The following is a 27,860-nucleotide window of genomic DNA, read 5'->3' as shown; positions in this document are numbered from 1 at the left end:
AAATGACGAGACAAATATTCAAATATACTTGAAATTCGCGTGAAAATGTTAAGTATAAAGAAATTTGGACAAAATTTCTAAGTTTTGAAATTCCTGATTGATGTTCCTGGTTCCTTTTGAAAGTCTGAAGGTGGCAGGAAAAACGAAAGTTGAAATATAGCGTCAATAAGCAGTTTCATTCTTGAAAGAAAACGATCTATCACAAACAGGAAAGAAGAATAAGTCTTGAAAGAAATAAAAATAATTTTAAATTCAAATTTCGGAATTCTGTTGCATAGATTAGAGGCTTCTAAATTTTTCTTTACTCTGTAATTTTACCCAAACAGCTGTACATCTCCTAATAAAAGCAATGTTTATTTTTAATGCATTTTTCCTTTACTTTTTCTTTCTTTATTTTCAAAAGCAAAATAACAAAAAAATTTCCGAAAAATATTTCTCACTGTATACCAACAAAAAAAGGGAATGATAATTTTGGCTTACACTTTATGACAACAAATCAGCAATTCATCCCTGTATTCGATGTTAATGAATTAAAAATAATTTTTTTCTTTTTTTTTTTTTTTTTTTTTTTTTTTTTTTTTTTTTTTTTTTAAGTATCTCGTACTCTCGTACAGAAACACAAATCCTAACAGAAATGACTCATGGATGCCAACGCGCGACACTTATTTTTTAATTTTGCCCACAAGCTAAAGCTAATTCTCCAACATCTCAGATATCAAATAATTGTTCTCAAATACTTATCAAAAAGATATTAAATAAAATTTTAAGAATGACCAACAGTCATTGCGAAACAAATAGTTAAATTTTTTTCTGGTTTGATCTTTAATATTAAATCTGCCCATAGTGTCACCCTGCGTCCCAACTTAGGAGACTGCTCATAAGATTGGAATGCATTGGATTATAGCAAAGAAAGCGAAGGCTATGCGCTTAGAGGAAAGGATGCCTTCGGGAAATCTTTTTAAGAGCAACCGGGTCGTATTCGCATTATATACAGGAAAAAACACGAAACCTATTCGTTGGGATTTGAATCCGGGTCGAACTAGTACCATATTTCTGCGATTTTACTATAAGAGATAACATTTTCTGCTGCTATTCAAGCGTTATTCGAGAGGGAAGGGGAGTTCCGTGCCCATACTTAACCACATGGAGCAGATGAAGTAGTTTCTAACCATTTCTCTCATTTCCTAACCATTTCTAACCATTTCTCTCATTTCCTAACCATTTCTAACCATTTCCTCATTCAAAATTCAAAACAAAACAAAACAAGACACAAGCGTTGATATTTTCATACTTTTTCAGAGAACTATAAAATTAATACAAACAATAGAACTTAAGAACGAGTACGTTTCCTTTAGGAAGTTTTTCACGAAGATATCGCATTCCTCACGCAGACAGACCTCCTGCGTTCAGCCATATTCAAAAACCAACCAAGCAAACAGCAGTTTAGCTTTATAAATGCCATTTCAATTTAAATTTAATTCTGAAGAATTAATACATTAAATTTCCAGAAGATTTTTCTATATCTGGAATAATACTTAAATATACGCAAGTTGGTTAATGAAACTGAAACCTTAGGAATGACCGATGGTTATTGCGAAACAAACAGTCAAAATTTTTATCTAGCTGAATAAAAAGGTGTATATATGTAGCATTTCTACTTTCAAACCAGCGTATGCACTTCCGTTTGGGATTCTTGACTGATTTCGACTTTAACAGCAACAATAGAGTGTGACTTTGAGATTTCAGCGGTACCTTGAAAATTATGTGACTTTGAGATTTCAGCGGTACCTTGAAAATTATGGGCCATAACTGAAAAATACGTCGGAGTCAAGCTTTATAAAGGAAACTGATTCGTATTTACACTACAGATTTAAAATATATCATGAGCCTATGCAGCCAACCTGTTCGCCGGGATCAAAACTACCAGTCTAAATAGCGGTCTTATCTACGTACTTAATTAAAAAGCTAACTAAATAGCAGTTCTACACAGTCGGTTGGTGAGCATTTACAATGAAAATGAAAATCTACCTTAAAAATTCCATGAAAACATCATACATAAAAACGCAAGTCAGTAAAATTTCCGAGTGAGTTTTATTGTTCATGTATACTCTATACTTAATAATAGATATACGGAATATAATATAAGTTGGGCTGGGTTTATTAAGACAGAGTATTTGGAGTTAAAAAATGTGGGAAAAGAAAATCATCTTCATTCTCAACAAACTTCTCAAACGGTTGCACTAGTTTCTTGATTTCTGTTTTTGGTTGTGCTTTTAACCAGACACGCATCACTTACTTGACGTCGACATCATCCAGAGAATGCTCTCAAAGTGAAGTTTGGAGGTCCTACAATATGCAAACTTCATGCAGCATAAAATCTGAAATCACAATTTCTGAATGACGGCAAAGTTACAGTAGTTATAGGGGCAACCACTTAATTAAAAATAACGCGCATATAATTTTCAGCGTTTTTTAAGTTATTTTCTTTAAATCGAAATGTATATAACACATATAAGTTAAAATTAAACAAGCAAAAGAAAACAAATAAGAAAATAATAAACTGAGCAAAATTGCAATTTCTTTTTTTTTTTTTTTTTTTCTTCAAATTAAAACTAAAAATCGAGTTCTAGTTTGTTTTCCTTTGCCTGTTTAGTTTTGATTTTAACTTAATAGATATTTACGAATTATATCTTTGCAGCATTACGCACAGGAAATGTTTTTCAAGTCCTTATTACATATTTTTTTCAAATTTAAGTATATATACACTCTTTTTAGATACTGTTATTGCCTGATAGCGTAAAGGCTGTGTCGCTGATTGTTCCAGCGTGTTTATTGTAGATCTTCGACGACTGTAAAAGTGTTTTGGAGCTGTCCTGATTGATACTGGTAAATAAAGTGTGTTTCGATACTTCATCATCAAGTGTCATGATTATTCACTCCAAATCCTCACGAACCCCGTACGAACGTGAAGGCAGAAGAAAAGAAAAACGCAACAGTATTTTCTCCTTCTTTTCCGCATGTCTTCGTGGTGTAGTTGGAAGCATACTCAACGCGTATTCGAGAGGTCCAGGATTCGAATCCTGACGACGGCACTGCACATTTTTCACGTCTTCCTACTTCAAAAAAACCTAATCACTCTACAGCCTTGCAGACTGCAAGTAACATACGTATAAGTTAGAATTTGCACCTGAAAACTATAGCGAAAATATTTCATATTTTTTATAAAATTAATACAGCATTATACAAAATATAATTAACGCCATAGCATATGATTACAACGTTAAATAACGTTACGTAGTGACTTCTAATACAAAAGTAAACACGGAAAATTGTTTGATCTTACAAACTAAAATGCAAAAAATGTATAAAAATTACCTGCAGATGTCGCAGAGTACTTTTCTTCAACGGATTTGGGGTCAGGCATAGGTTTCTTTTTCTTTAATGTAACTTTTCTGAATAAAACAGTCGAGCTCTTGGTAGGTAGGCGATGTTCATCGTCTGTTTCGCTCATACTAGATTCACTAGCTAAACATTGAGCAAAGGCAGGTGGACGGTTGGAAGAAATATCAGCTTCATGTTCCGTTGACGATAATCGCGTTAGCGCTGCAGGAGACGTGGGAGCATTAGCGTCTATAGCACCTTCGGATTTTAATCCTGGACTACAGACACCACTATCTGTCGTCTCAACGGAAGATTGTTGATTGTCAACAGGTTTGGATTCTGGAACAGCTTCTTGCTTTTTTAACGGAGTAGGCCGTTTTCTAGGTAAAGGCACGGGAACAAGGTTTTCACCGTCGTCAATAACTTCACTGCTAGTGGAACGCGAACGATAGCCTATAGTACAATGACCTTCATCAGATGATTGGCGTTCTCTAAATGTTGATGTTTCAGAATGATCATACTGTGGCACAGTTCCAAGAGGTCGAGACTTATCTACACGTGCAGGTATAGTTGGTTCAGGATCTATGCCGTTCCATGGGCTTATTTTTGGTAAAATATCGTCAGACGTGTTCTCCATCTGCTTCTCCAGTAATTTTCTAGCCCTTATGTTAGAATCAGTCTCTTTTGCTGCTTCTGGATCTGCAACTTCATTCTGATTTTCAAATAATAATACATTTTCTTGCGAGTGTTCATACTCAAATGAACGAGGAGGTTTCTCAGGAGGAGATTCTATGGTGGTTGTTGGGGATATCTTCGAGTCTATCACGTCAGAGATGAATAAACCTGCATGCAAAAGCAACATTACTTACAACACTGAGGGGGATACTGCAAAAATAATAATCACTGGGAGGATAAAAATTTAAAGCAAACACGATAATGTCATTATAGAACTTTTAAAAATAATATATTTCACTTTCTAAGCTTTCGTCAGTTTCCCACACATGAAAAAAAAAAGTATGAAAAGAGCAAACTACACAGTTAAATAAAGCTTGGAGCATTGGAGGCATTGGGCATTGGAGGACATTCTAAAATACACAACAACTGATATATTAAATTAAGGGCTTGGTTAACGTGGAAAAAGATGCCTTTGAAAAAAACCAATACATAACTTAAAAAATAAAGAAAATGGTTTCTTTATTTTTTAAGTTATGTATCGGTTTCTACAATTGCTTCCCTTCTGAAAAATAATGAAAGCATTCCTAACAATATATCTGCTAGAATAACGGATGAGATTAATTTACTGCTCTAGCCACCCAACATAGAAGTACACAGCCTTCCACAAGTTAGTTTTTTTCCGCTACCATATTGAAAAAATAAATTATAAAGATTTCAGACAAAGTTTGTAAAAAGGATGAATGTTAAAAGCAATAACAAGTATATATATAGCAATAACAAGGAAAAGTATTACAATTTTCTTAGGAAATGATGGTACTTAAATCTAAATGTAGGAATGTGTGACAATGTATCATGAATGCACAGAGTAATTTTGGAAAAACATTTGAGTTTTTTTTTTAACTTTCTGTATGAAATATAATAAACAAGGCTCATGAGAAACTGTTTGTCAGATTCTTCTAGGACGGCGAATAGTTAGTCTGATGAAATCGGCCTGTCACATGATGGAGTAGCAAGACGTCTAAACGTCAGTTTTAGTGTCGTCCATAGGCTACTGAGCGAATGTACAAGTCGAGATAAACAATTCTATGCCGTTAATAAGTGAGAATTTTTTCCGAGGACTTCTGACTCCTTCGTATAAAAGATTATGAAACATGACAGTATCTTACCATGTTACAAATCATTTTACGGACAAAAGAAGAAAAACAACTGATTCTACTATAAGGGGGAAGGCTCCAAAGGTATGGACTATTTGCCAGAACAAAGGATGTTTGTATTTCACTCATTCTTCTAAACATAGTAAACAAATGCTATAAAGAACTAGAGTGCACATCATCTAGAACAGAAAGCAGCGGCGCTCAGTGGTATTCTCTATAGATGAATCAAGATATTCTCTACAGTGTGACTCACGTCGAGTTATGATCTGAAGAAAGCAAGGAAGATGATGCAGCCAGTCGAACACTACTGAATGGGAGACTTACCAGAGAGCAGTATCCTGTATCTAATATATCACTTTCGGCGGTCACACAGGCCTGCAGCATTTTCCTGCGGAGCCTCTTACAGTTCAGATGTATAAAGACGACATCCTCGATCTTTAAGAACACATGCTGCTGAAATTAGCGATTTCTTTGTTTTAATGGATGATAACGCCTGCCCTCATGCAGCACATATAGTCGAACAGTCCCTTCATTAGCAAGGAGTAGCCAACACTATCACCAGATCTAATCTGATCGAGCATTTGCGGGAGTCCATCGGAAGACACAGACCTGCTTGTCTCTGCTTTCAATGTCCTAAAATGAACTGCATCGGGAGGAAAGGGATTATTGTATGCGTTATCTTTACTCCCTGAAGAAGTATTTAATGAAAAGCATAGTGAAGAGGTGTTAGTCTACACTCAGTCCAGAAGAGGGCACATTCTGTATTACTTACTTAGTATAACAAAAAAGCATTTGTTTCGCATTTCAATAACCATGTGTTTTCCGATAATCATGTTTTATGTTCTTCCTACGAGTATAAGATGTGCAGTCTTGGTCATACATAATAAGTCCTGCATTGTCTACCACTTGTGCCAATATTCATATTTTTATATTTTGTTTTCTTTAATACTCCTACCCTCAACACTATTTACTTCTTAACTTCTGGAGTGTAATGTATTTGAAAAAATATCATACTATTTTTTTGACTCTACAGTGATCTGAGAATGTTATATGCCGATTAATGAAAATAGATTATATATAAAGAATTTCGATGCACAAAAGGTTTAAAAACTTTTAAAATCTAAACTAGTGATTTTAGAATAAAATATAAGAGTCAAGGTTTAACTTTGAAAACGTAAAACTATGCTTTTAATCAATGTAGGTTAAATTAGATTATATGAATGCGACAAAGCCACGAGGTCTATATGCCTAAGAAGAGGGATGCCTTCGTGAAGAACTATCTGAAGAAAACTGGGTCGTATTCACATCACACATGAGGAAAACCATGAAAACCAACCATGCAGCCAGCCCACTCCTCTGAGATCCAGCCCAAGCCGGATCGAATTACCAGTATTCAACGTTTTTAACCACTCAGCCACTGGTGGGGTTCTAAAAAATATAAACTGAAGAAAAGATACAGAGAATAAGATCAGTACCACAGGTACAGGCAGAAGCTAGGCCAGCACCTCCGTAGTACCACAGGTAATTGAGATATTGCTGAACCTAGCTAACTGTTAAACTTCAGTACCACAGTATATTTTTTAAAAAGATTTTCCCGATTACTGATTGATTTCAGTTATAGCAAAGCATGCAGGGGCTATATGCCATGGAAAGGCGGACTTCGTGGAAGACTTTCAAATGGAATCTGGTTCGTACCCATGTTACACAGAGGGAAGTTCAGAAAAGTGCCTATGCAACCAGTTCGTTCGCCTGGATTCCATTCTCGGCTGAAGTAACGGTGTTCTGTTGTATTAACTATTTGGCCATTGATGAGCCTACGCATTTTGGCTGAGAAGCCATATACTATAATAGCCAGACTGCTCTATTAGTGATTCGTTAAGACACACTCAAGCTCAGCGGCTTGTGGACAATATTATACGGCCACATATGCTCTCATTCCTAGCCGGCTTTCCTGGGGCATTATTACAGCATAATTATGCTCGCTTGTATTCGGTACGGGCTGTTCAAGATTGCGTACATCTCGGACAGGCACTTCCGCCTCCTCGATCTTGTACCTATCCAGCGTGCCTGGGAGCAGATAAAACGTGACTTGTCGCCACGCACCAATATCCAAGATTTAGAACTCGCCGTACAACAAGTGTGGCTCCATTTGTAACAGAACACCATGCGTCTGTTGGACCCAATGCTGGACTGTGCTGCGTTCTGCATCGCAGCACGTGGTGGTGCAAATCCCTAATAAAAAGGACTGGAATAAGGCCCATAAGTTCTTCACTAATTGTTCCGCTCATTTGTTTATGCGATATTGTGTATCTTTCATACGAATCTTTATGTGTCTTGAATTTCATTTGTGCCCAGTGCCTCCTTCCTCATTTGCTAGTTTCATTTACCCTCAGTGTATGATATGATATAATATGAGGGACGCAACCCGACCCTCCTGGCAGACTTTACGTCGCCCTATGGCCTTTTTGAACCCTGAGTGTATATATTTGAATAAGGCTCACAAAAACTGGCTTTGAAATCTGAATGAAATTCACATTTGTCGCTCTTTTAGATGATTTTTAGTACTGCCTTCAATTCGATTTACCGCTGATCGCCAATGTGTTTTTAGACTTTTATGTATGTGTGCCAAGATCAAACTAACCAGTTTCACTTAGTGTCTTCCATGAAAAATTTCTTCTTAGACACAGACAGAAGACCTTCGACTTCTTAGCTTTATTTCCTCACCAGTTGTTTAGAGGTTAAAGGCTACAGAATACTGATGGTTTGATCCGGGTTTTAATTCAAGCAGGCTGGTTGCACGAGTGTTTTTTGTAATTTTTACCATGTTGTAACGTGAATATGAGCTAATTTCTACTTAAAAAGTGCTCCACAAAAAGCATCCTTATCTTTTGGCAGATGACCTTCGTGCGCTTTGTCATATTCAAATAACTTTTGCATAATTAATAACCTAATTTATTCCACTACAAGATTATGGTATTGTGCACAGGTGGCCAAGCTTGACAGTAGTAGGAACAGAATATTAGAATTCAAAAAAGTTAAAAAGCCATAACTACATTTTCTAAGACCTCCAAGTCTATATTTACATCGTTTTGAAAGTGAAACAAGTTTTGAATAGAAGGAATTAAATGGTTATTGGAATAAGGCAAAGTACGGAATAGCTATCTATAAAAGGGAAGGCGTCTTCTTGGATAGCAAAGGGTCTTCTTGGACGGACTTATAAAACGGTCTTCTTGGTGTGTGTGTGTGTGTGTGTGTGTGTGTGTGTGTGTGTGTGTGTGTGTGTGTGTGATTATGGCAAAGCCTCGAGGGCTATCTGCCTAAGGGGAGGAATGCCTTCGTGGAGGACTTTCTAAGGGAAACTGGCTCGTATACACGTTACACATGGAAAAAAACCACGAAAACGCCCATGCAGCCAGCCCGTTCGCAGGATTCGAACCTCGGACCGAACTACCAGTGTACAGCAGCTTTACCGCTCGGCCGCTGGTGGGAGGGGTCTTCCTGGAGGACTTTCTAAAGGAAAGTGTGTTGTATTCACATTACACATCCGGGAAAATCACCAAAACCAACTATGATACAGATCGTTCGCCTGGGATCGAATCCAGGTCGAATAGCCAGTAATCACCGGTCTTAACGACTTGTTGAGCTTTGAATGGGCAAAAATTGAAATAAAATAATAAGAATTCCTCATTTCTTATGCAATTAATGTGGTTACATACAAATATAAATGAACAACTGTTTTTTTGCTCCTCTATATACAGGCAGTCCTGGATCTTGAGGGGGGGCAAGCCGGGGTCTACGCCCCGGGCGGCAACTTCTGCGGGCGGCAAATTCAAGCGTGTTACTGGATCGTATTTGGAATATTGTCTAATTTTTGATACAATATTAGTAATTTTAAAGACCACTTTTAAGAATATTTATAATTAATTACTAAGAAACATTTTAATGAAATAAACAGTTAAAAGAAAGCTAAGTACATCCGAATACGACTGTAAAAATAAGATCAAAAAGAGGACAATCGAGGAACTCCAGGCGTCACTGACAAGGTCAGACGACCGTGTCCTCGAGGCTCGCGCCTCTGCCAACTCAACACAGCCTAAATATAATAGATCTAGAGCATGGAGGTAAGAAAGGAAGGAGTGGCCAACCTGCACTAGAAAGTGAAGCACTGCTTCGAAGCTTCGGTCACCAGATGGGGTGTTCTTTGTTTACATTCAGAAGCTCGCTTGACAGTGTTCTGATAGTATTTCGACACACGACAGTTCCATACAAATCGAAAAAGGGACACTTTCACATGAAAGAAACATAGTGTGATAGATAATAGCAATTTGTACAGTTTAGTGACATTTACGCAAAAATCACATCATGGTTATTTTTCGATAACTAACAACAGCGATTTTGATTATGACTTTGTTTTATAAAATTCTAAGCTGTTGAACTACAAAAATATAAATTTTAAGAAAAAGTTATGCTTAAAGAATGAAAAATACCTTACGGTACCTTTAAATTCGTCTTTCGATACTCTTGATAGAGTATTCGCTACTTTTATGTTCCAAACGTCAAAATGTTTTAAATAAAATAAATTTTTTTCATTGTAACATGTACCTTTTAAAATTTTTTAGAGGAGAAGCTTTACTGCTGCTCATTTTAAACTCATCATTTTAATTTTATATATCTGAAAAAAAAAATCCCTTTGGGCTTACAAGTTTTACTTATTTGGGTTAATTAAAAATAAAATATAGTGAATGCACAGAAATTAAGGATTTGCACATGCCGGAAATGAAAAATATGAAATATGTATGGGTATTTATGAATGTGCTTGCAAAAAGCATGTATCTGCCTTTAACAAAATACATAAATATTCATTAAATTATTTATAAATTTACTTGAAATGAAGAATTTATTCATTTATAAACAACTCTGAAGAAATCTAATTATTAAATGTATCTAATTTATAATGATTATAAATGTTATTTAAATATATAATTACCTTAATATTGAATTGCAAACATAAATTGAAATCCTGTTGACAAATACGTTATAAAACTATTTAAGAAAGAATTGTTCGTACTGGAAAGCAATCCGTTAAAAGGCATTGTAAAGCAAATGCTATGAGATGCGCACTTAAGAAAGTAATAAAGGGTTTTGGAATATGTATTGTTAAAATTAATGGTAAAAAAAATCTGATAAGTATAATTAAAAGAATTATTCCCCTTACATTTTATAATAACTCAGTTACAAGTTTTAAACAATACTTTAAAAAAAATCCTTATTTTATTCCCTTTCAGAAATGTTCAGAGAAAGTTAAGTACTATTTAATGTATTTCGCTAATTTCTAATAATTATCTAATTTAAAATGAACCGAATAGAGCATTAATTATAAATTGACTTATTTTTTTCGATTTAAACGATGCCTCAGAAGCCAAAAAATCATGTCATATTATTTTTTCAGTATTTTAGGATGAAGCTCTATAAATAGAAAAGAAATAATGCATAATTTTAATATTAATAATACAATAAACTTTTATCTTAATTTTTGTACCTTAACCGAATAAAATCGAATTACCTTAATTTTTTTTTTTTCTAATGTAATTAACGAAAACTTGTGAAAATATTTCATTCAAATTAAACCATTCTGAGAAAACTGTTCTGCGAAAGTTAATTCCATTCAGAATGAAATGTTGTTTAAAAATATGTTGTTTTCATATACTTAGGACTCTGAAGTGTTGTAGAAAAAGAAAATATATACATTTATATGTATATTTACGACGTAATTACAAAATATTTACATCCGAACGCGTCAAATCCCATTGAACTCAATAGTAAATGACCTAATGTTTTGGTCACCACGTAGGGATCGCCGGTGCTTCAGAGCAGGGTACGGGAGAAACCTGTTTAGGGCTACTCCATCTTACTTCCTACCTCCATGATCCATGAGGGGGTTTTGACCAACCTCATTTGATTTTTTACTGCCGTTCGCTTGCCTTCCCAAAAGGTATTATTGCCCCTTTTATGCAAGCTCACTTCAAAATGTCTTGCCCTATCGTATACCAACTTCGCGGAATTAATTGAAGCCCTCCTCAATTCTCTAAGGAGGTAAGAAAGGAGGTTATTTCCTACCTCCATGCAATTCTCCTCGACAACTAACAATGGTCAACTTTTCAGTCCCTCACTTTAATGTACAAAGGGTGACACACAAAGAAGAAACTATGAATTACGGACGAATTACTTTCTTTTATACTCATATTATATTTTTATAATAAAGAATGATGAGTCGGAACTTGTTTATACTCCACAGGAATTAAAAAATTTTCAAGTTGCAACATTTAGCTGCTATATGTTATTTTTGACAATTATTATGTAAAGAAGAAATTTGGGACTTAAGTAGTTAAAACCTTTCAAAGCGATAGTTAATGTACTAAAATATTATCTCCCAATTTTTGAAATTAAAAGTGGTCAATTAATGTCAAAAACTAAATAGGAAAAAATTGAAATTAAACTGAGTTATCGTGTTTCTTAAAATTACCATCCATATTTACTGATGTAATTTTCAGAAGTGTAATAACATAGTTTAATTTGAATTTTCTCCTATTTAGTTTTAACATTACTTGTCCACTTTTAACTTCACTTTGGAGGTAATGTTTAATATATCAGTTTTGACGTATGTAAACCAGATAAATTAATGAACCTACAAGAAATTGATATATATATATATATATACTGTATATATTAAATCAACCTAACAAATATCGGATTTAAGAGAAGATACTACGGGAGTAATATTAATTTGTATCGCAGTTTAAATTTTTTTTGTTTAGATAAATAATTATTAATTTTCTTAGATCTTAAATTTCAAATTCAACATTTTAGGTAAATAGTTCTAATCTAATTTCAAAATTCTTTTCATTGAATCCCCAAATTCGGCTTGTTAAACGGTTCTTAATTCATACAAATATTGTTATAATATATGTCATATTAAGCCGTTATTTACTTTTCCAATTTTTAATCACTGAACTTGAAGTTACTTAACTTTCTTACAGACTCCATATTTTAAGACATATAAGAAATGTTAAAAAATTTATTTTGTTTTCCAATACTTCTCTCACCGATATGCAATGAAACACATTTAATTTAATTAAACACATACACGTTTAATTAATCATCATGAACATATGAAACATCTTCATAATTATACAAAAAATTTCTAACTTCCTTCTATTCATCGCTTAAAATTTTTAATGTCCTGTTCACCCATTTCTTTTTAAACTTGCATTATATATTTTTTTTTGCTATACATTAGAATTTGTATACTGTTGTATTGTATTCATCCAATTTGTATTTAAATGATAATTTTTAGAAAGTTCTGCATCTTAACTCTAGTTAACAGAATATGTTTCTAACGTTTTCGTGTTGATGAATTGTTAGTATGCATCTTATTTTTCAGTTTAGGTTTAGGTTTCAATAAAACTATTTTTTAAGGGAGATGACGCTGAGTTATGCTAATAATATCTCTAACTGTCGCTATTTATAATACAAGTTAACGTGATTAATATTATAGCTCATTTACAATTTTTATAAAAATTTCCAGCCATACCGGAAATAATAGCAAATGCTCCTAATATTTTGATTACATTTTCTTCTTCCTTTATATTTTTGTGATATAATGTTTCATGATTGCATAGAGATAAATATACACTGGTGTGCAAAAATTAAGGACGAAGTCGAAAAATTAGCATATCAGTTGAACGAAGCGGCAGAGCGGACAGAAAGACCAATCAGGAGATTAAGGTGATGTACGGTAGCACATGCGCAGATATGCAGGTAGACGTAATGGGGAAGTGTCTGAGTAGTATAAAGCATGTTGTCGGTGTAAGATCAGATAGAGATTGCACGCCGTATAGCAGTTAAAATCACACCAAGTTGCTGCCTCAGCGAGAAATGGCGAATAATCAATCTGTTAGACGACATCTGGATGCTTTTACCCGAGGTCGAATAATTGGGAAGTTGGAGGAAGGCCACAGTGTGACACGTGTGGCTGCAGAGTTCGTAATTGCTCACAGCATCGTTTCACGACTTTGGAGACAATTTCAAACTACAGGAACAGCTATCCGGGGGTTTAGTAGTGGTCGTCCACGAGGAACCACACCCGCAGATGACCGGTATATTGCCTTACAGGCCAGAAGAAACAGGCGGCAGACAGCGGGAGAAATCGCTAGACACACGACACAGGCGACTGGACGACCGATATCGCGTTTTACCGTGGCCAGAAGACTGCACGGTGGTGGTCTGTTTGCACAACGCCCTGTACGGTGTGTACCTCTAACGCCTGCCCATCGGAGAAGGCGTTCTCTGTGGTGCCGGGAAAACCGGAATTGGAGAGACAATGAATGGGGACGAGTACTCTTTACAGATGAGAGCAGATTCAGTCTGAGTAGCGATTCTCATCGCATACTCACCTGGACCGAGCGGGGAAGCCGCAATCATCCATCGAACATCATTGAAAGGGACAGGTACGGAGGTGGCGGTGTTCTCGTTTGGGGAGGCATCATGCTTGGTAGTCGTACAGACCTTCACATCTTCGACGCAGGTTCAGTCAAGGGGCCCGTTATTGTAACGAGATTCTTCTTCCATATGTGCGTCTTTTTAGAGGCGCTATGGGTCCGCAGTTCCTTTTCATGGACGACAATGCACCATGTCATCGCACAGTAGCTGCCGAACAGCTCTTAGAGAGTGAGGATATTGAACGTATGGATTGGCCGGCACGATCTCCGAATCTCAATCCCTTCGAGCATGTATGGGATTTTCTACGCAGACGCTTGGCATCTCGTACCTTACCACCAGTAACGATTCCGGAGCTTCGATTGGCGCTGCAAGACGAATGGGCAGCAATGCCTCAACAACTCATTGACACCCTCATTCTCAGCATGGGCAGACGCTGTGAAACCTGCCTAGCAGTCAGGGGAGATCATATCCCCTATTAAAGACCGGATGTTTCTTGCTGGACACCCATCACAGGGATGTTTCGGCCTTCAGTCGCATTGCGCTCCATGCTACTTTTTCAATAAAGCTTCTTTTTATCCCTCTGATTTTTCTTTTAGTAAGTGTTGCTTACATTACTCATGTCCTTACGTATTGGGGATCTTACGGTATTAAATGTGTTGATTTGGAAAGCTTTTGTACAAAGTTATATTGAAAAAACCGTCTCGTCCTTAATTTTTGCACACCAGTGTAATTCATTTACCAGATATGTAAATCTATATTCAGCGCACTTTTGCGTTTACTAATATTGTACCTTCTATCTTCTTTAATATATTGTTCAACACACAGCATCTCATAAAACTAATTTCAAGAGATGTGCGTTCACCAGCGATCAAGCGGTGAAGTCATTAAACATTGGTAATTTGACCGAAGTTTCAAATTCATAAAAATGATTGGGCTGCATGACAGTTTTCGTGGCTTTTCTTCATATGTAACGTGAGTACGAGCCAGTTTATCTTGAAAATTTGCTCCTACTAGGGACCGAATTGAAAACCGCTGTACGCTAGGTTCAATCGCAGGCGAACAAGTTGGCTGAGGCAGATATCCTTCGGGTACTTTGCCATAACATACTTGGTTTGTATATGAGCTCTATCTTTTGTGTTAATATGTAAATATTTATACTGTTATCGGGTTGCGTGAGGACGATAGTAGAGTTCTTGAGTAGTCTGCATAAAGGCATTATAGTGAAATGAAATTTTAAAGTGCTAGGTTAAAATCACTGTTAATTTCATGAAATTGGTGTGTTAATTACTGAATCCATTGCATTCGTGATTTGTAACTTGTATATATTTGTTTCAGATATTAATTAGTAATGTGTCATTCCTATTTTTTTGTACTATGCTCAACTGCTTTAGTATTTAGGACTGAATCATTTTCCATTGGTTTGGCTAGTTATTGTTGCAAATATTTCAAAACTGCATATTTCAGAGAATTTCTATGTAAATTTGATTATTACAGTGAAAAAATAGTGTGAATATGTAAATATTTTGAATATATAAATATATGTTATCGAGCTGTGTGAGGACGATAATAGAGTTCTTGAGTAGTTTACATAAAGGCGTTATAGCGAATTTTAACGTGCTAAATTAAAGTTACTGTTAGTATAGAGAAATTGGTATAAAATTATTCAATCCATTGCATCAGCGATTTGTAATTTGCTTATATTTGTTTATATGAAATTTTTAATTATTTAATAATGTGTGATTCCCATTTTTGTACTGTGCTGAACTATTTTAGTGTTTTGTATTGAATAGTTTTCTATTAGTATCATTTATTAGTATGAGTAACTACTGCTGCAAATATTGAAAAAATGCCTATTTCAGGGAAAATGTAAATTTGATTATTTCATTCCACCGGAGAGACAGCTGCATTAGGAGGGTTTGCGAGGTTTTTATCCGTGTAACTTTTGATATGTATGTCGGGTCTCCGCCCACCAGCGGCCGAGCGTAAAGTCGCTGAACACTGGTAGTTCGGTCCGAGGTTTGAATCCCGCGAACGGGCTGGCTGCATGGGTGTTTTCGTGGTTTTCCCCATGTGTAACGTGTATACGAGCCAGTTTCCCTTAGAAAGTCCTCCACGAAAGGCATCCCTCCCCTTAGGCAGGTATCCCTAGTGTGCCTTGCCATAATTAAATACACCGTATGTCGAGCCTCCAGCGGCTGAGCGGTAAACTCTGAACACTGGTAGTTCGTTCAGGGGTTAGAATCCAGGCGAATTTGCTGGCTCCATGTGCGTTTCCGTCGTTTCACTCATGCGTTATTGGCATACAAGCCAATTACTCTTCGAAAGCCCTCAGCGAAGGCATCTCTCTTCTTAGGCAGATAGCCCTTTTATGCTTTGCCGTATGTAAAGAAACTAAACAATTTGTTTTGTATATTTCTTTTATAACAAAAATGGCACATAAAGAATTTTTTTCTATAAAATGGATTTTACATTTTATCTCAAACCCTACCTATTTCTATGTTTATTAAAAAAAACTGAAATTTGTTAGAGAAACTTAAAGGAAGATAAGTGAGGGCGGCAGTTTTAAGTTTTTGCCCCGCCTAGGAAAAATGCTAAGTCCGGCGCTGTATACAGGTAAGTATGTTCCTAAGCTATAGAAACCACCAACCGAGTTGACACTGTTATATGATGCACTCTTTCTATTTGTGCTTTAGTTATATAAATCTGCAACTATAGAACACCCCCCCCCACACACACACAGACGCATTTTCTTTTGTCGTCTCCTTCCATTAGAAATGCTATAAATATTCCTGAGCATAATTACGGCATCTGGACTTTAGATATTTGTTACTTTATAGGGCTTGCAAACTCTCCAGCTGATGAATTATATCTAACGCGTAAAAATTTCAAACCATATTCAGCCGGCTGAATTACGAAGCTTTATAACAAGAAACGAACATTATATTTCAAATACTGTTTTTCTTCATTAACATAGTGAATTCTAATGCCATTTATGAGATTAAGAAAATTTCTACAGTGATGTGTTTTCAGGAATAATCAAACCATTCGTTTCTGATACTGGTAGACAAGCTGTGGTTTATACTTTGTAAAATTCACTCAGAATATAAGCAAATTAATCCGCGGACAGTTCGTTTGGTCAAGAGTACGTAAGGACTATACTTTCCTAGGGCAGATAGCCCTAGGGTGCTTTACAATAGTCAAATAATCCTATTCAGTCCTTATTTGTTCTAAATACTGACATAATATTTATCAAAAGTCCATAATTCATCGCCATAAAATTAACCTTTGTAAGTAGCCGACAGATGGCACTGTAAGAAAGCCGCTGTTAGAGGGCGCAAATCTGAGAAGTCCCATACGAGAAAAATAATTCATTCGATGTATCACTATCTATTTCTCTTTCGAACATTTTCGGACTTATGGGGCCCACCAGCGGCTGAGCGGTAATGTCGCTGAACACTGGTAGTTCGGTCCGAGGTTCGAATCCCGCGAACGGGCTGGCTGCATGGGCGTTTTCGTGGTTTTCCCCATGTGTAACGTGTATACGAGGTTTCCCTTAGAAAGTCCTCCACGAAAGGCATCCCTCCCCTTAGGCAGATATCCCTAGTGTGCTTTACCATAATTAAATACACCACACCACACCACACCGGACTTATGGGCAGTAAATACACTTTCAAAAATAAACCGAAATTTTCTATTCTCAAATCGTTCCTACACTTCCATGGCTTTTTTCTCCTAACTAACTGTCTCTAGGAAAGTCGCCTTTCTGCCGTTCGTATACTGGAACAATGGCGCATCGGCTGGGCTGCACCATTGTCCCAGTCCGAAAGAACAATTAAGAAGGTTAATCAAAGTAGTCCCCTGTTCATTCTTCCCAGTGCTCGCTCGCTGCCGGCTAAACGGAAAAGACAGCAATATCGGCGCTCGCTCAACGTGTTAATTATAACTCTGTTGCTTTCCGCCATTCCAGAAAATGCTTTTGCGTACCCCAGATTAAACGTACCGCGAGTTGGAAATGGCTCTATAGATTCTTATTATTAATCTCATACAGATACTACAATGCTGGTCATAGGGCAAACTTTGTTTTGCAAGGTGGACCGGGCTACGCCTTAACAAAACAAAACATATGCTACAATGCCGCAAAAATTGTTGTTACGTATGCAAAGAAATTGTTGTATTACTACGCATTCTAACCCTCACAAATGAAATAAATTTCATACCGCATAATACAAACCTTGTTTGACTTGTCTAATTCTGAAGGCCTGCTATGTAAGTTCTCTTAGATTCCCTTTTTTGATTTTGTTTCCCTTTCCAAGGGGGGGAATGAAAACATGACACAGGGAAGGATAATCAGAGTTCATAACACTTCAGCTGTCTTCACCGCATGTGAATCATATTTGATAATTATTACACTCCTCCCACAGAGCTCTTCGACCTGTTTCCACTCATTTCTTCAATGCGAATAAAACGCGAAAACCACACATTTACAGAGGAAAGCAGTTTCACAAGAAAACCAGTTACAGATCCACTCACACAAGCACAATAAATCCCAGGTCGTTCCCGTCAGATTTTATCTTTCTTTACAATAACATGAATATCTAACCGTGATGAATTTAGGAAAAATTCGGTAGTGAGGAGGCAATTAAATAAAAGGAAGGTGTGCTATATTCATGACGATAGAATGGAAGCCGCGAAAAATATTAATAATGGCTACAACGTAAACTTAAATTGAGATCACCCGTACATTATTTAATTACATATAAATTTATTTTACTAAAAATTAAAAAATGTTCTTTGAAAAAATAAATGAGAAATGAAAAAGAAATGTGCTCTTAAAATTTTTCATTTTTCCAATAAAAGGATAAAAACTATGATTAGTGTTTTCAGAGGTCCTAACTGAAAACAAATTCATTGATTAAGGAGGCTTCTCCTGCTTAGTTTTACTATTTCTACAAATGCAACATTTTGAATTAAGCAAAAATGTTTATGCAATGGAAACACAGATTAAACGAAGCATTTCTACAAAGCTTGTTTGCACACTTTTAAATAATTTTGTTGAAATAAAAAGCATCAGAGTTCTATTTGGCAAAAAGTCCTCATGTTAAGACTAGATTACTGTCTGAAATAAGTTGAATATTTTTGCTTTAAAAAGCCGCGCAAACAAAAAAAATTCTAGACTAGGTTTTAGGCTATGTTTTATTTATTCCCAAAGAAAAATATTCTTACTTTATAACTGGAAAAAAAAAAAATGGAAAAGGCCTAGAATTAACCTTTCTAAATAAATACACTGCTCGACATTGAAAATGCAACAAAAAGAAGGAGTGGTCAGAAAATTATGCAAATTTTAGAGTAGACGCACGTCACTGAGTTATGCAAATGATCAAATGATATGAAATCGCAGTTCTCCGACGCACGTGAAGTAAGATATAAGGGAAGGAACGTGCAGAATGGGCAATATTCGTGACGTTATTTCTGCCAGACGAATTATCGAAGAAAGTCGGTTTTTGTCCCGGAGGATACGTGTAATGGGAGAGAATGCCAGACCGCCGTCAACGAAGGCCCTTCAAGCAGATAGACGATTTTACGAGGGTATGGTGATTGGACTGAGAAGTGGCGGGCTGGTCCTTACGTCAAATCGCAGCTGATACTCACATGGATGCGAGCACGGTGCATCGGCTATGGCGAACATGGTTGGAACATGGAAATGTGGGAAGAAGGAGGGGTGCAGGTGCAGCCAGAGTGACGTCAGCAAGCGTGGATCGACGCATCGGCCGACAAGCTGTGACGGTCCCGCAGGTCACTTGTACCGCGATTCTGCAGCATGTGCAAGATACCCTGGATATTCCCGTGTCGACCAGAACCATTTCCCGTCGACTGGTTGAACGTGGCCTGCACTCACGGCGTCCGTTAAGAAGACTGCCATTGACCCCACAGCATAGACGCCAACGTTTAGAATGGTGCCGGACTGGAGCGATGTGGATGACAGAATGGCAAAACGTCGTGTTCTCAGATGAGTCACGCTTCTGTTTATCCAGTGACGGTTGCGGCATACGTGTGTGGCGTCGGCGTGGAGACAGATCTAATCCGGCAGTAACTGTGGAACGCCCCACCGCGCGACAACGTGGCATAATGGTTTGGGGCGCTATTGCCTACGATTCCAGGTCACCTCTAGTTCGTATTCAGGGCACTATGACGGCCCAACGATACTTGGATAATGTACTGAGGCCGGTGGCAATCCCCTACCTTCAGGGGCTGCCTAATACAATTCAGCAGGTTAACGCCCGACCACACAGTGCTCGCATCTGTTAACATGCTCTGCAAGGTATACAGATGCTTCCCTGGCCACCGTACTCTCCTCACCTGTCACCAATCAAACATGTGTGGGATGTGATTGGACGCCGTTTGCAGACTCTGCCTCTGCCTCGTTCAGAAGACGAACAGTGGCAAATGGTTGAAAGGGAATAGAGAGCCATCCGTCAGGACACCATCCGCACTCTTACTGACTCTATGCCTAGACGTGTTTCTTCGTGTATCAATGTCCGCGGTGGTCCTACATCCTACTGAGCCGACGCCGTTCTCGCTCTGTATTCTGACTATCATTTTGAAAAAAAAAGATCACTTATTGCTGTTTGCTGTCTCTGTCTTTTCCCCAAATTTCATCACTTTCTGACCACTCCTTCTTGGTGTTGCATTTTCAATGTCCAGCAGTGTACAAAAAAAGTGGAGGGGAGATTTTATTCATAATAAAGGGGGTAAAAACCCGTAGTTTTTATAATGGTTAGGTCAGAACAATTTATCAAAATCATTTAGCCGTAGAAAAAACGATGTTTGTGATTTTTGAAGCACAAACCTATCTAAATTATTGCAACAATTTACTACCGAAAAGCGAAAAAAAAAAAAAAAATTGGAGTTAGAATCCCAAAAAAAAAAAAAAAAAAAATCAGTAAGACAGTTACGTACAAAGAAGAAATTTAAACTTAAAAAAAGGAATTTAAATTAAAAAAGAAAAGGTTAAAAAAAATTTATGTTATCAAAATATTATTTTAACGCTTATATATCAAGAAGTTTAGCGTTTTATTCAAACAGACCTCAAGAATACAACTTCATCACAATAAAATAAAGGGTGGGCGCCTTCATAACAGTGCTCTATCATCAAGGTGCCCAACTTCATGCATGTCAGCCACTGAAAGAAAAGACAAAACCTTCATAAGGTACTCCAGAATAAATGTGCTTATAAGCTTTCTCTTTCCTCCAAAGATAAATTTGTAACTTCAATAGTGTAATTGTCAGAAATGCGGTGGGAACTACGCCAGAGCACCGTTATACAAGTCAAATTTTCGTATACTTTACTGATTCTAATTAAGTACGAGATGAAATAAATTTACGACACCTGTATGATAAATCACTTTACTTCCACATAAGTGTCCACACCTTTGTGAAAAATTCTGAACTGGCATAAAGGTTTTTGTGTTAGTTGCAGCCAACTAGAATATTATTGTAGGTTGTGTTTCTCGAAAGTAAATCGTGCATTTAAAAAAATTAAGTCGCCGTTTAATGTGATAATGTAATTAAACCTTATTTTCATCAAAACGGCAAACTTCTATATACAGTGCCCTCCAAAAGTTAAGGAAGAACAAGTTTTTTTGTGTCTAATTTGAGAACGAAGAAACATAGACTACAGAAATTTAGAGGACCTGTTCACTAAACAGTTTCTTAATAAATGCGACATAAAATATTTCTAAAGTTTAATACAAACATAAATTACAACAAAAAATTGCACTCTTGGCACAGAAATCCTGTATTGGAGAAACAGTATATCGCAGTTTTTTGAGGAAAAAATGGGCTGGTAGCACTACAAAAATGGATTCTAATAAGCAATGTATTCAGCCGTAGCTGCAATACATTGGCGGCAGCGACGTTCCATGCTGTCAATTAAGTTGTCGGTCAGTAAAATAGGAGATAACGATCAGACACGGAGTAATCTCTGTTCAAGCTCATCTCATGATCTTGGAGCAGGACATAAAGCAGCAACCTGTCTCCCCAGGTAGTCCCAAAGATGTTCTATCGGATTCCGGTCTGAAGATTGAGCTGGCCATTCCATCCGCTCCATACCGTGACCCTCAAATATTCTTCAGCAAACCGAGCTCGATGCGGTCGTGCATTGTCGTTACTCAGAAGAAATCCAGAACAAATAGCAGCGACATATGAGCGGACATACTGATTAAGGAGCTCGTCTGGATATCTCACAACAGTCAAAGTTCCTCCATGGAACACATGCAGGTCAGTGTGACCACTGAGAGAGATCTCAACCCAAACCGTAATTCCACCACCTCTGTAACTGTGTCTTTCCACAATGTGGGATTGGTTGTGTCTGGTTCGTTGTTCCCTCTAGATCAGCTGATGACCTGAATCACTCTCCAATATGAACCTGGACTCGTCTGTGAAGAGAACAGACGCCCATTATTGACCGATCCAAGAGACGTATTCTCTTGCCCAATATAAACGGGCACCTCTGTCTCCTCGGGTCCATGGAACACAAACAACTGGTCGTCTAGCATGCAAACCTGTACTGTGCAGGCGTCTGCGCATTGTAGTAGCTGAGATTTTTGTTCCTGTTGCCACTAAATGATCTGCCATGAGTTAAGGCACAGTAATGTTACTCCTCCTTCGGGCCGAAAGAGCTAAATAACGGTCTCCTGTAGGTGTTGTAACTCTAAGTCTGCCTTAGACACAGAATCCTCAGATTCAAACTAATTCCATTGTCGGTGGACTACACTACGAGAGACATTCAAACATCTAGCAGCATCAGCTTGTGAGATCTCCATTTTCATTCATCTGATCGCCCGCCACTTTAATGAATCGGGCAAACGACTTCTTCTGGACGTTAACAGTCTCTCCTGAATATTGTCAAACAAATTGCTAATAAAAATTGAAGATCAACACTCGTTAACAAAAATTACAATTTTTGAGTTTTTTCCTCCAACTCCAATATAACTATTCATTTATATAAAATAAAAGTGGTAGCTATTGTTTTTGCATATATTTTCTTAAAACTTCGTTACTATCATGCACATAAATTGTGAATTCAAATACTACTGACATTTTTGTAATGACGAGCTTTGAAAAACCTTCTGTTCTTTAACTTTTGGAAGGCAGTGTACACGAGGGATAGAAAAGCTACACATATTTTTTTTCGCTATTACTCATTCCTTTTCGGATCGAGAATGAACAGACCATAAATGTAATGCAATGTTTTATACTGCACTTTTAATGCGCTAGCTGATGTTCAGTTTTTACTCATTCTATGCAATAATCTAAATATAATACCTGATTTTTTTTACACAGCTATCATTCTACAACTTGATTCCAAACACAAAAGCTCTAAACAAACAAGACTAAGCTTGTCTGAGTTTACAACTGAATTAAAGCAAAACTCTCAATTTCTTTGAAAATACGAATTTCGGTTTCTTAATTTTACATAAAATAAACACACAAGTTAAATATGTAATAAAAGCTGTTATCAAAGAATAAAATCTATCATGGATACGCAATAGATCTTTCATGGTGACAGACTCTCACAGAACATCAGTAATCACTATTTTTGTGAACATAAACAAACAGCGGCACTGAATATCAGTTTTCTGAGTCGACAATTTCTACAAAATCGTATGGAAACGTCAATGGTCTTCTTAGAAAGTTTTCACAGTTATAATTTTAATATTAATTTTATTATATATGTAATCATAAATGTCTACAAATCGTCTAAAAATTATTTAAGCTCACGAATTTAAAAGGCATTAAAAGCAAGCAACCGATATACTATTCAATTAGAATTAATTTTGAATATTTTTTTTCATTCTTAGATAAAAAATTTAAAACCTATTTTTATCAGTGATATCATCGATACATCTCCGTTTCATTCAATAGTTACTGAGTCACCCAGCGTTATATAAAAAAGAAGCAAAAATAAATATCGACCCCTTTTGTATGAAGCTATTCTTATTTTGACAGCTTAATCAGACTGAAATAAAGAAGTCCGGATCATTTTCCAAGACCTATGTCTTGGAATAATAGCATTGCTGCAATGCATAAATCCTTTTCCAAGAATCATAATCCGCAAATTTATTCTATTTCACTGCAACTAATAAAAAGCTTCAGCACCTTTGTGAAAGTCCATGGCTTTTCATAAAGGTCGGAGTACCTGTATGCAAGTAAAGTGATTTTCCATAAAAGGGTTTTTGAAGATAGCAAAGCCACGAGGGATACCTGCCTAAGAGGAAAGATGCTTTCGTGGAGGACTTTCCGAGAGGGACTGGCTCGTATTCAAGTTAAACATGACGAAAACCACAAAATGCAAACATGTAGCCAGACCACTCGCCTTGGATTGAACACAAACCAGGTCGAACTACCAGCCATCTTTACCACTCGGCTTTTGCTCTTACTTATAAACCTCGCTGTTTAAGAGGTATTCATAATTCAGTAAAGGTCATATCAAAGAAGGATCAGATGAGAAAAATATAAAGTTTAAAAAGTCAGAACTATATTCTTTCTCTTAACAGTTAAGTTGTTTTAAATGTATCCGGATGTAAACCTTATATATATTACTTGAACCTTATATAATTTACTTGAGATCGGGGCGAGAGTTTGGCTTTTTGCTGCCTCTGCCATTCTTACGTTCGGCTTAAAATTTTGCTGCCCCTAAACTCTGCCATCCGTAATAGCTGCACAGGTTGCACCAGCTCTGATGTCGGCCCTGATTAAGAATTACTTTTTCACCTTTTGTAAATATTATTATCTAAATATTATGACTAAATTTATACTGCTAGGCTATTTTCTAGTAATAGTCTGTTATAGGTTACATTATTTTTATCTCCGAAGAGCTACAAGGAACATCCGACTGCGTTATTCTAAAGGCCTTGTAGTGTATAATGATTACAAAAATGAAAATGAAAATAAGGCTACTAATACTGCTTTCAAAATTATTTTCTAAATTATTAAGTAAAATGCCAAGACATTATGAGAAAGAGAGACGGTGACATCATTTTAGAACTTCACGTCTCGAGTATTCTTCATGTATTTTCTGTTCTACCAGTTTTTACAAGCGAAACATATTTAATAAAAAACTGAGTCTGTCTTCCCTAATTTTTCTCCTCACTCGGCCACAGAAGGGGCGATTTTCCATAAAAGAGCGATGGATTAATTTCATACCCAGCTTAATTAGTTAATCAGTAGATGAAATGAAAATCGAACTTGTATAGCGGTCCGCCGGCATAAAGGTGCCCGCATCCTTCAGAAGTTGCTTTCTTCAAGTTAGAAACTTCATAACTGTGCGAGTACCACCATGCCGGGACAACATTCAAATCGAATGTTTTACCGGCATTTTTATTGAGATCGATGACGAAATGGAAAAAAAAAAATAATAATGACGAAAAAGATATGCATTAAATATTAATCTTTAGTTCATATAACTTTGCATATTAATTATGTTTCTCAAATGGGCAGCCGAGGCTTTGGCGTCATTAAAAAAAAATAAATAAATATAAAGCGCTTTCTAGACGTAGAAGTAAGCTATTTTGATACAGGCTACAGACAGCAGAAGAAAAAAGATGGAGCAAAATAACGCTCATAACTTTGAAAAATACTTTGTTAACTCGGAAATCAAGATGCCTATTAGCAGTCCAGGGAACAACATCACAAGTAACATTTAAGAAATTAGTGTTTTTATTTAAAAGAATAATTATAATGCAGACAGTTCTTTCTAAAAATGAGCAGACAGCCTCCTGTTAACTGATAAATATGAGTGAACCTATAAGGTATTTCTCCCACTTTTCTAGCGTGCCTTCGTGGTGTAGTGGTTCTGCTCGCTGGGCCGGTATTCCGTGGTTCGATTCCCGGCGAAGGCGTTTGCTATTTTTCATCTTGCCTGCTTCCGAAATAAAACCTAATGACTCTATAAAGTTGAAGAAAATTTACATGTATTTATAAGTATCAGTTTCTAATAGTATGATATAATCTACAGATTGTCTCTGCGCTTAAGCGGCTCAAACTAGGCCGAGAGGAAAAAATCACAAAATATCCATACTATTACCCAAGAAGAATTTCACACATCTCTATAGCGAACAAGAGAATGGCTTTTGAATCGTATTTGTCACTGGATTTTTGTTTTCAACAGTAAAAATAGCGGACTTCCTAGCATTTTTGTCTATAAATTTTGGACAAAAGCTCCGGTAATTGAAAGTGTTTAAATACCTGCGGCTTTACTAAGAAGTACTGAAATAAATCTTCCCAAATTAACGGAAACTAGTCCATGTGAAAAATGTATTAATGTGAAATTTAATTCTAGGAATAGCCGTCTAGCGTAATTAGCGACAAATTATACCGAAATTGCATGAGTACTTGCGTTTGAACGGGTCTGAACTTAGGGCACTTAAAGTTCCATCAAGTGCATCTTTCGAGTGCATATTGTGTTAAATTTTCTTGGTCAAGATGAAATCGATATACTTTTCGTAAACTGGACGATAGCTGGATTAGATGTATAAAGAGCTATTGATATACTTATAAATATTTTAATATTTAATAATTATTATCCCTCCTCTCCTGGAAAAATGGCTGGACCCTTACGTTTTAAGCATTTGTCAGCCATTCCCGATAACTGCTTGAAAAGGAACGCATCGGTCATTTATATGTTTCTTCACGAAGGGATATACAGATATCACACCCGAAAGAAGGGGGGAGGTGTTCGCACAAACAACCAAGCCTTATGCAGCAGTCGAATCTGCCCTTTGAAGTTCAGAATAGTAGTCAGCCTCCCCTAACTACTATATTGTCCAAAGTGGCATAATTAATATTATTAAATTCAAGTCAAGTACCTTTTTACTGTAACTTGTAGCGGTTATCACCACATCTTTTGGTACTATATGCACACATTTATACACAGGCATTGTGATGTAAGGAAAGTTATTTAGTAATATCATTCCTTCTAATAAAGGATTAGAATCCCTGCGAACGAATTGACTGCTTGAGTGTTTCCATAATTTTTCCCCTGTGTAAAGTGAGTACTAGCCAGTTTTCCTAGAATGCCCTGCCCAACTCATACCTCTCCTTAGATATATAAGCCTTGAATATTTTTGGCTAAAGTCGATTAAAACATTAATGAAGAAAATATTTATTCTTCAGCAGATATGTTCTGTGTTTAATAACCAAAATATTTATTCTTCAGCAGATATGTTCTGTGTTTAATAACCAATGATCTGAAAGAAACTTTTCCCAATACAGATATTTCTGAAATAGTATTTCTCTTATAGCCCATTTCAAGTTCTAGTGCAAACAGGGAAACGGTCGTTTTCTGTTTTCAAACGAAAGCAGATTGATTTGAAAAACACATTTTTCAAAATTATTTAAATAATTTGTCTGTAATGTGTATTGAAAATGAGAAAATTTTAAAAAATTAGAAGCTTTGTTATGCTTTGTTGCAATTTATTCGTTCTGCATGTTGACCTGTGGCTTAAAGAACTGTGGGGTCAAAACCCGCTATCGTTTTTCACTATCATTTATCGAATCTTCATTGTTTGATGGTTCATGTTTGCTTCGCTAAATTGCCTAATTAACAAAGAAAATTTAACAGATAAATTTTCAACTTTAAAAAGAACAATGCTGCTATGCAATTTAAATATTTATAGCACACGAGGTCAATTCCTATACATTCAAGAGTCAATTTAACATGAAAGTTGATGCCATAGGGCCGTTAATTGTTTCGTTTAGCCAAAATTCGGGAACATGATTTGAGATAATAAACATAGATAATTTATGAAAGTTGTAATATTTATTTCAAGTTATCTTTGTAAGCAGTTTTCCAGATAGGAAAGTACCAGTAATATTACACACATCTAAACCAAGTAAAAATAACCATTTTAAGTAAATTTTTCAGTAAAATATATTTTTCCATAAATTTGAAAGCTTAAAATATAATATAAATCAATCAAAATATTTAAGGCATTTACACAATTAAAAAAAAGCCAGTTTCAGTAATATGTTTGATATTTCCAAATCCTGAAGATCGCGTTTAATATTTAGTAGCTGTAATATTGGGTTGGTGCATTAGAAATGGGAGACAAAATTTTCCTTTCATAAAACAGTCGCGCTGAGCATCCAGAC

The 27,860-nt window shown here is 36.3% G+C and overlaps 1 protein-coding gene across 6 annotated transcripts in view; it reads right to left on the bottom strand.

Annotated features, from left to right (window-relative positions):
- The window catches only part of LOC118192392 (uncharacterized), a 307,764-nt gene that overhangs the window by 118,037 nt on the left and 161,867 nt on the right, over positions 1-27,860 (bottom strand). For all 6 annotated transcript variants that reach the window (XM_085807708.1, XM_085807706.1, XM_085807711.1 and 3 more), the window contains one exon: positions 3,376-4,224. In XM_085807708.1, the coding sequence (XP_085663834.1) occupies positions 3,376-4,224 (849 nt within the window). The remainder of the gene's footprint in view (positions 1-3,375; positions 4,225-27,860) is intronic.

Source organism: Stegodyphus dumicola, chromosome X1, assembly GCF_044657685.1.
Source record: "Stegodyphus dumicola isolate Sdum_Otavi_A_Nest chromosome X1, ASM4465768v1".
In the NCBI taxonomy this organism is placed as follows: domain Eukaryota; kingdom Metazoa; phylum Arthropoda; class Arachnida; order Araneae; family Eresidae; genus Stegodyphus; species Stegodyphus dumicola.
Note: the sequence above shows the minus strand (reverse complement) of the source record. Positions and strands in the feature narration are given on the sequence as shown.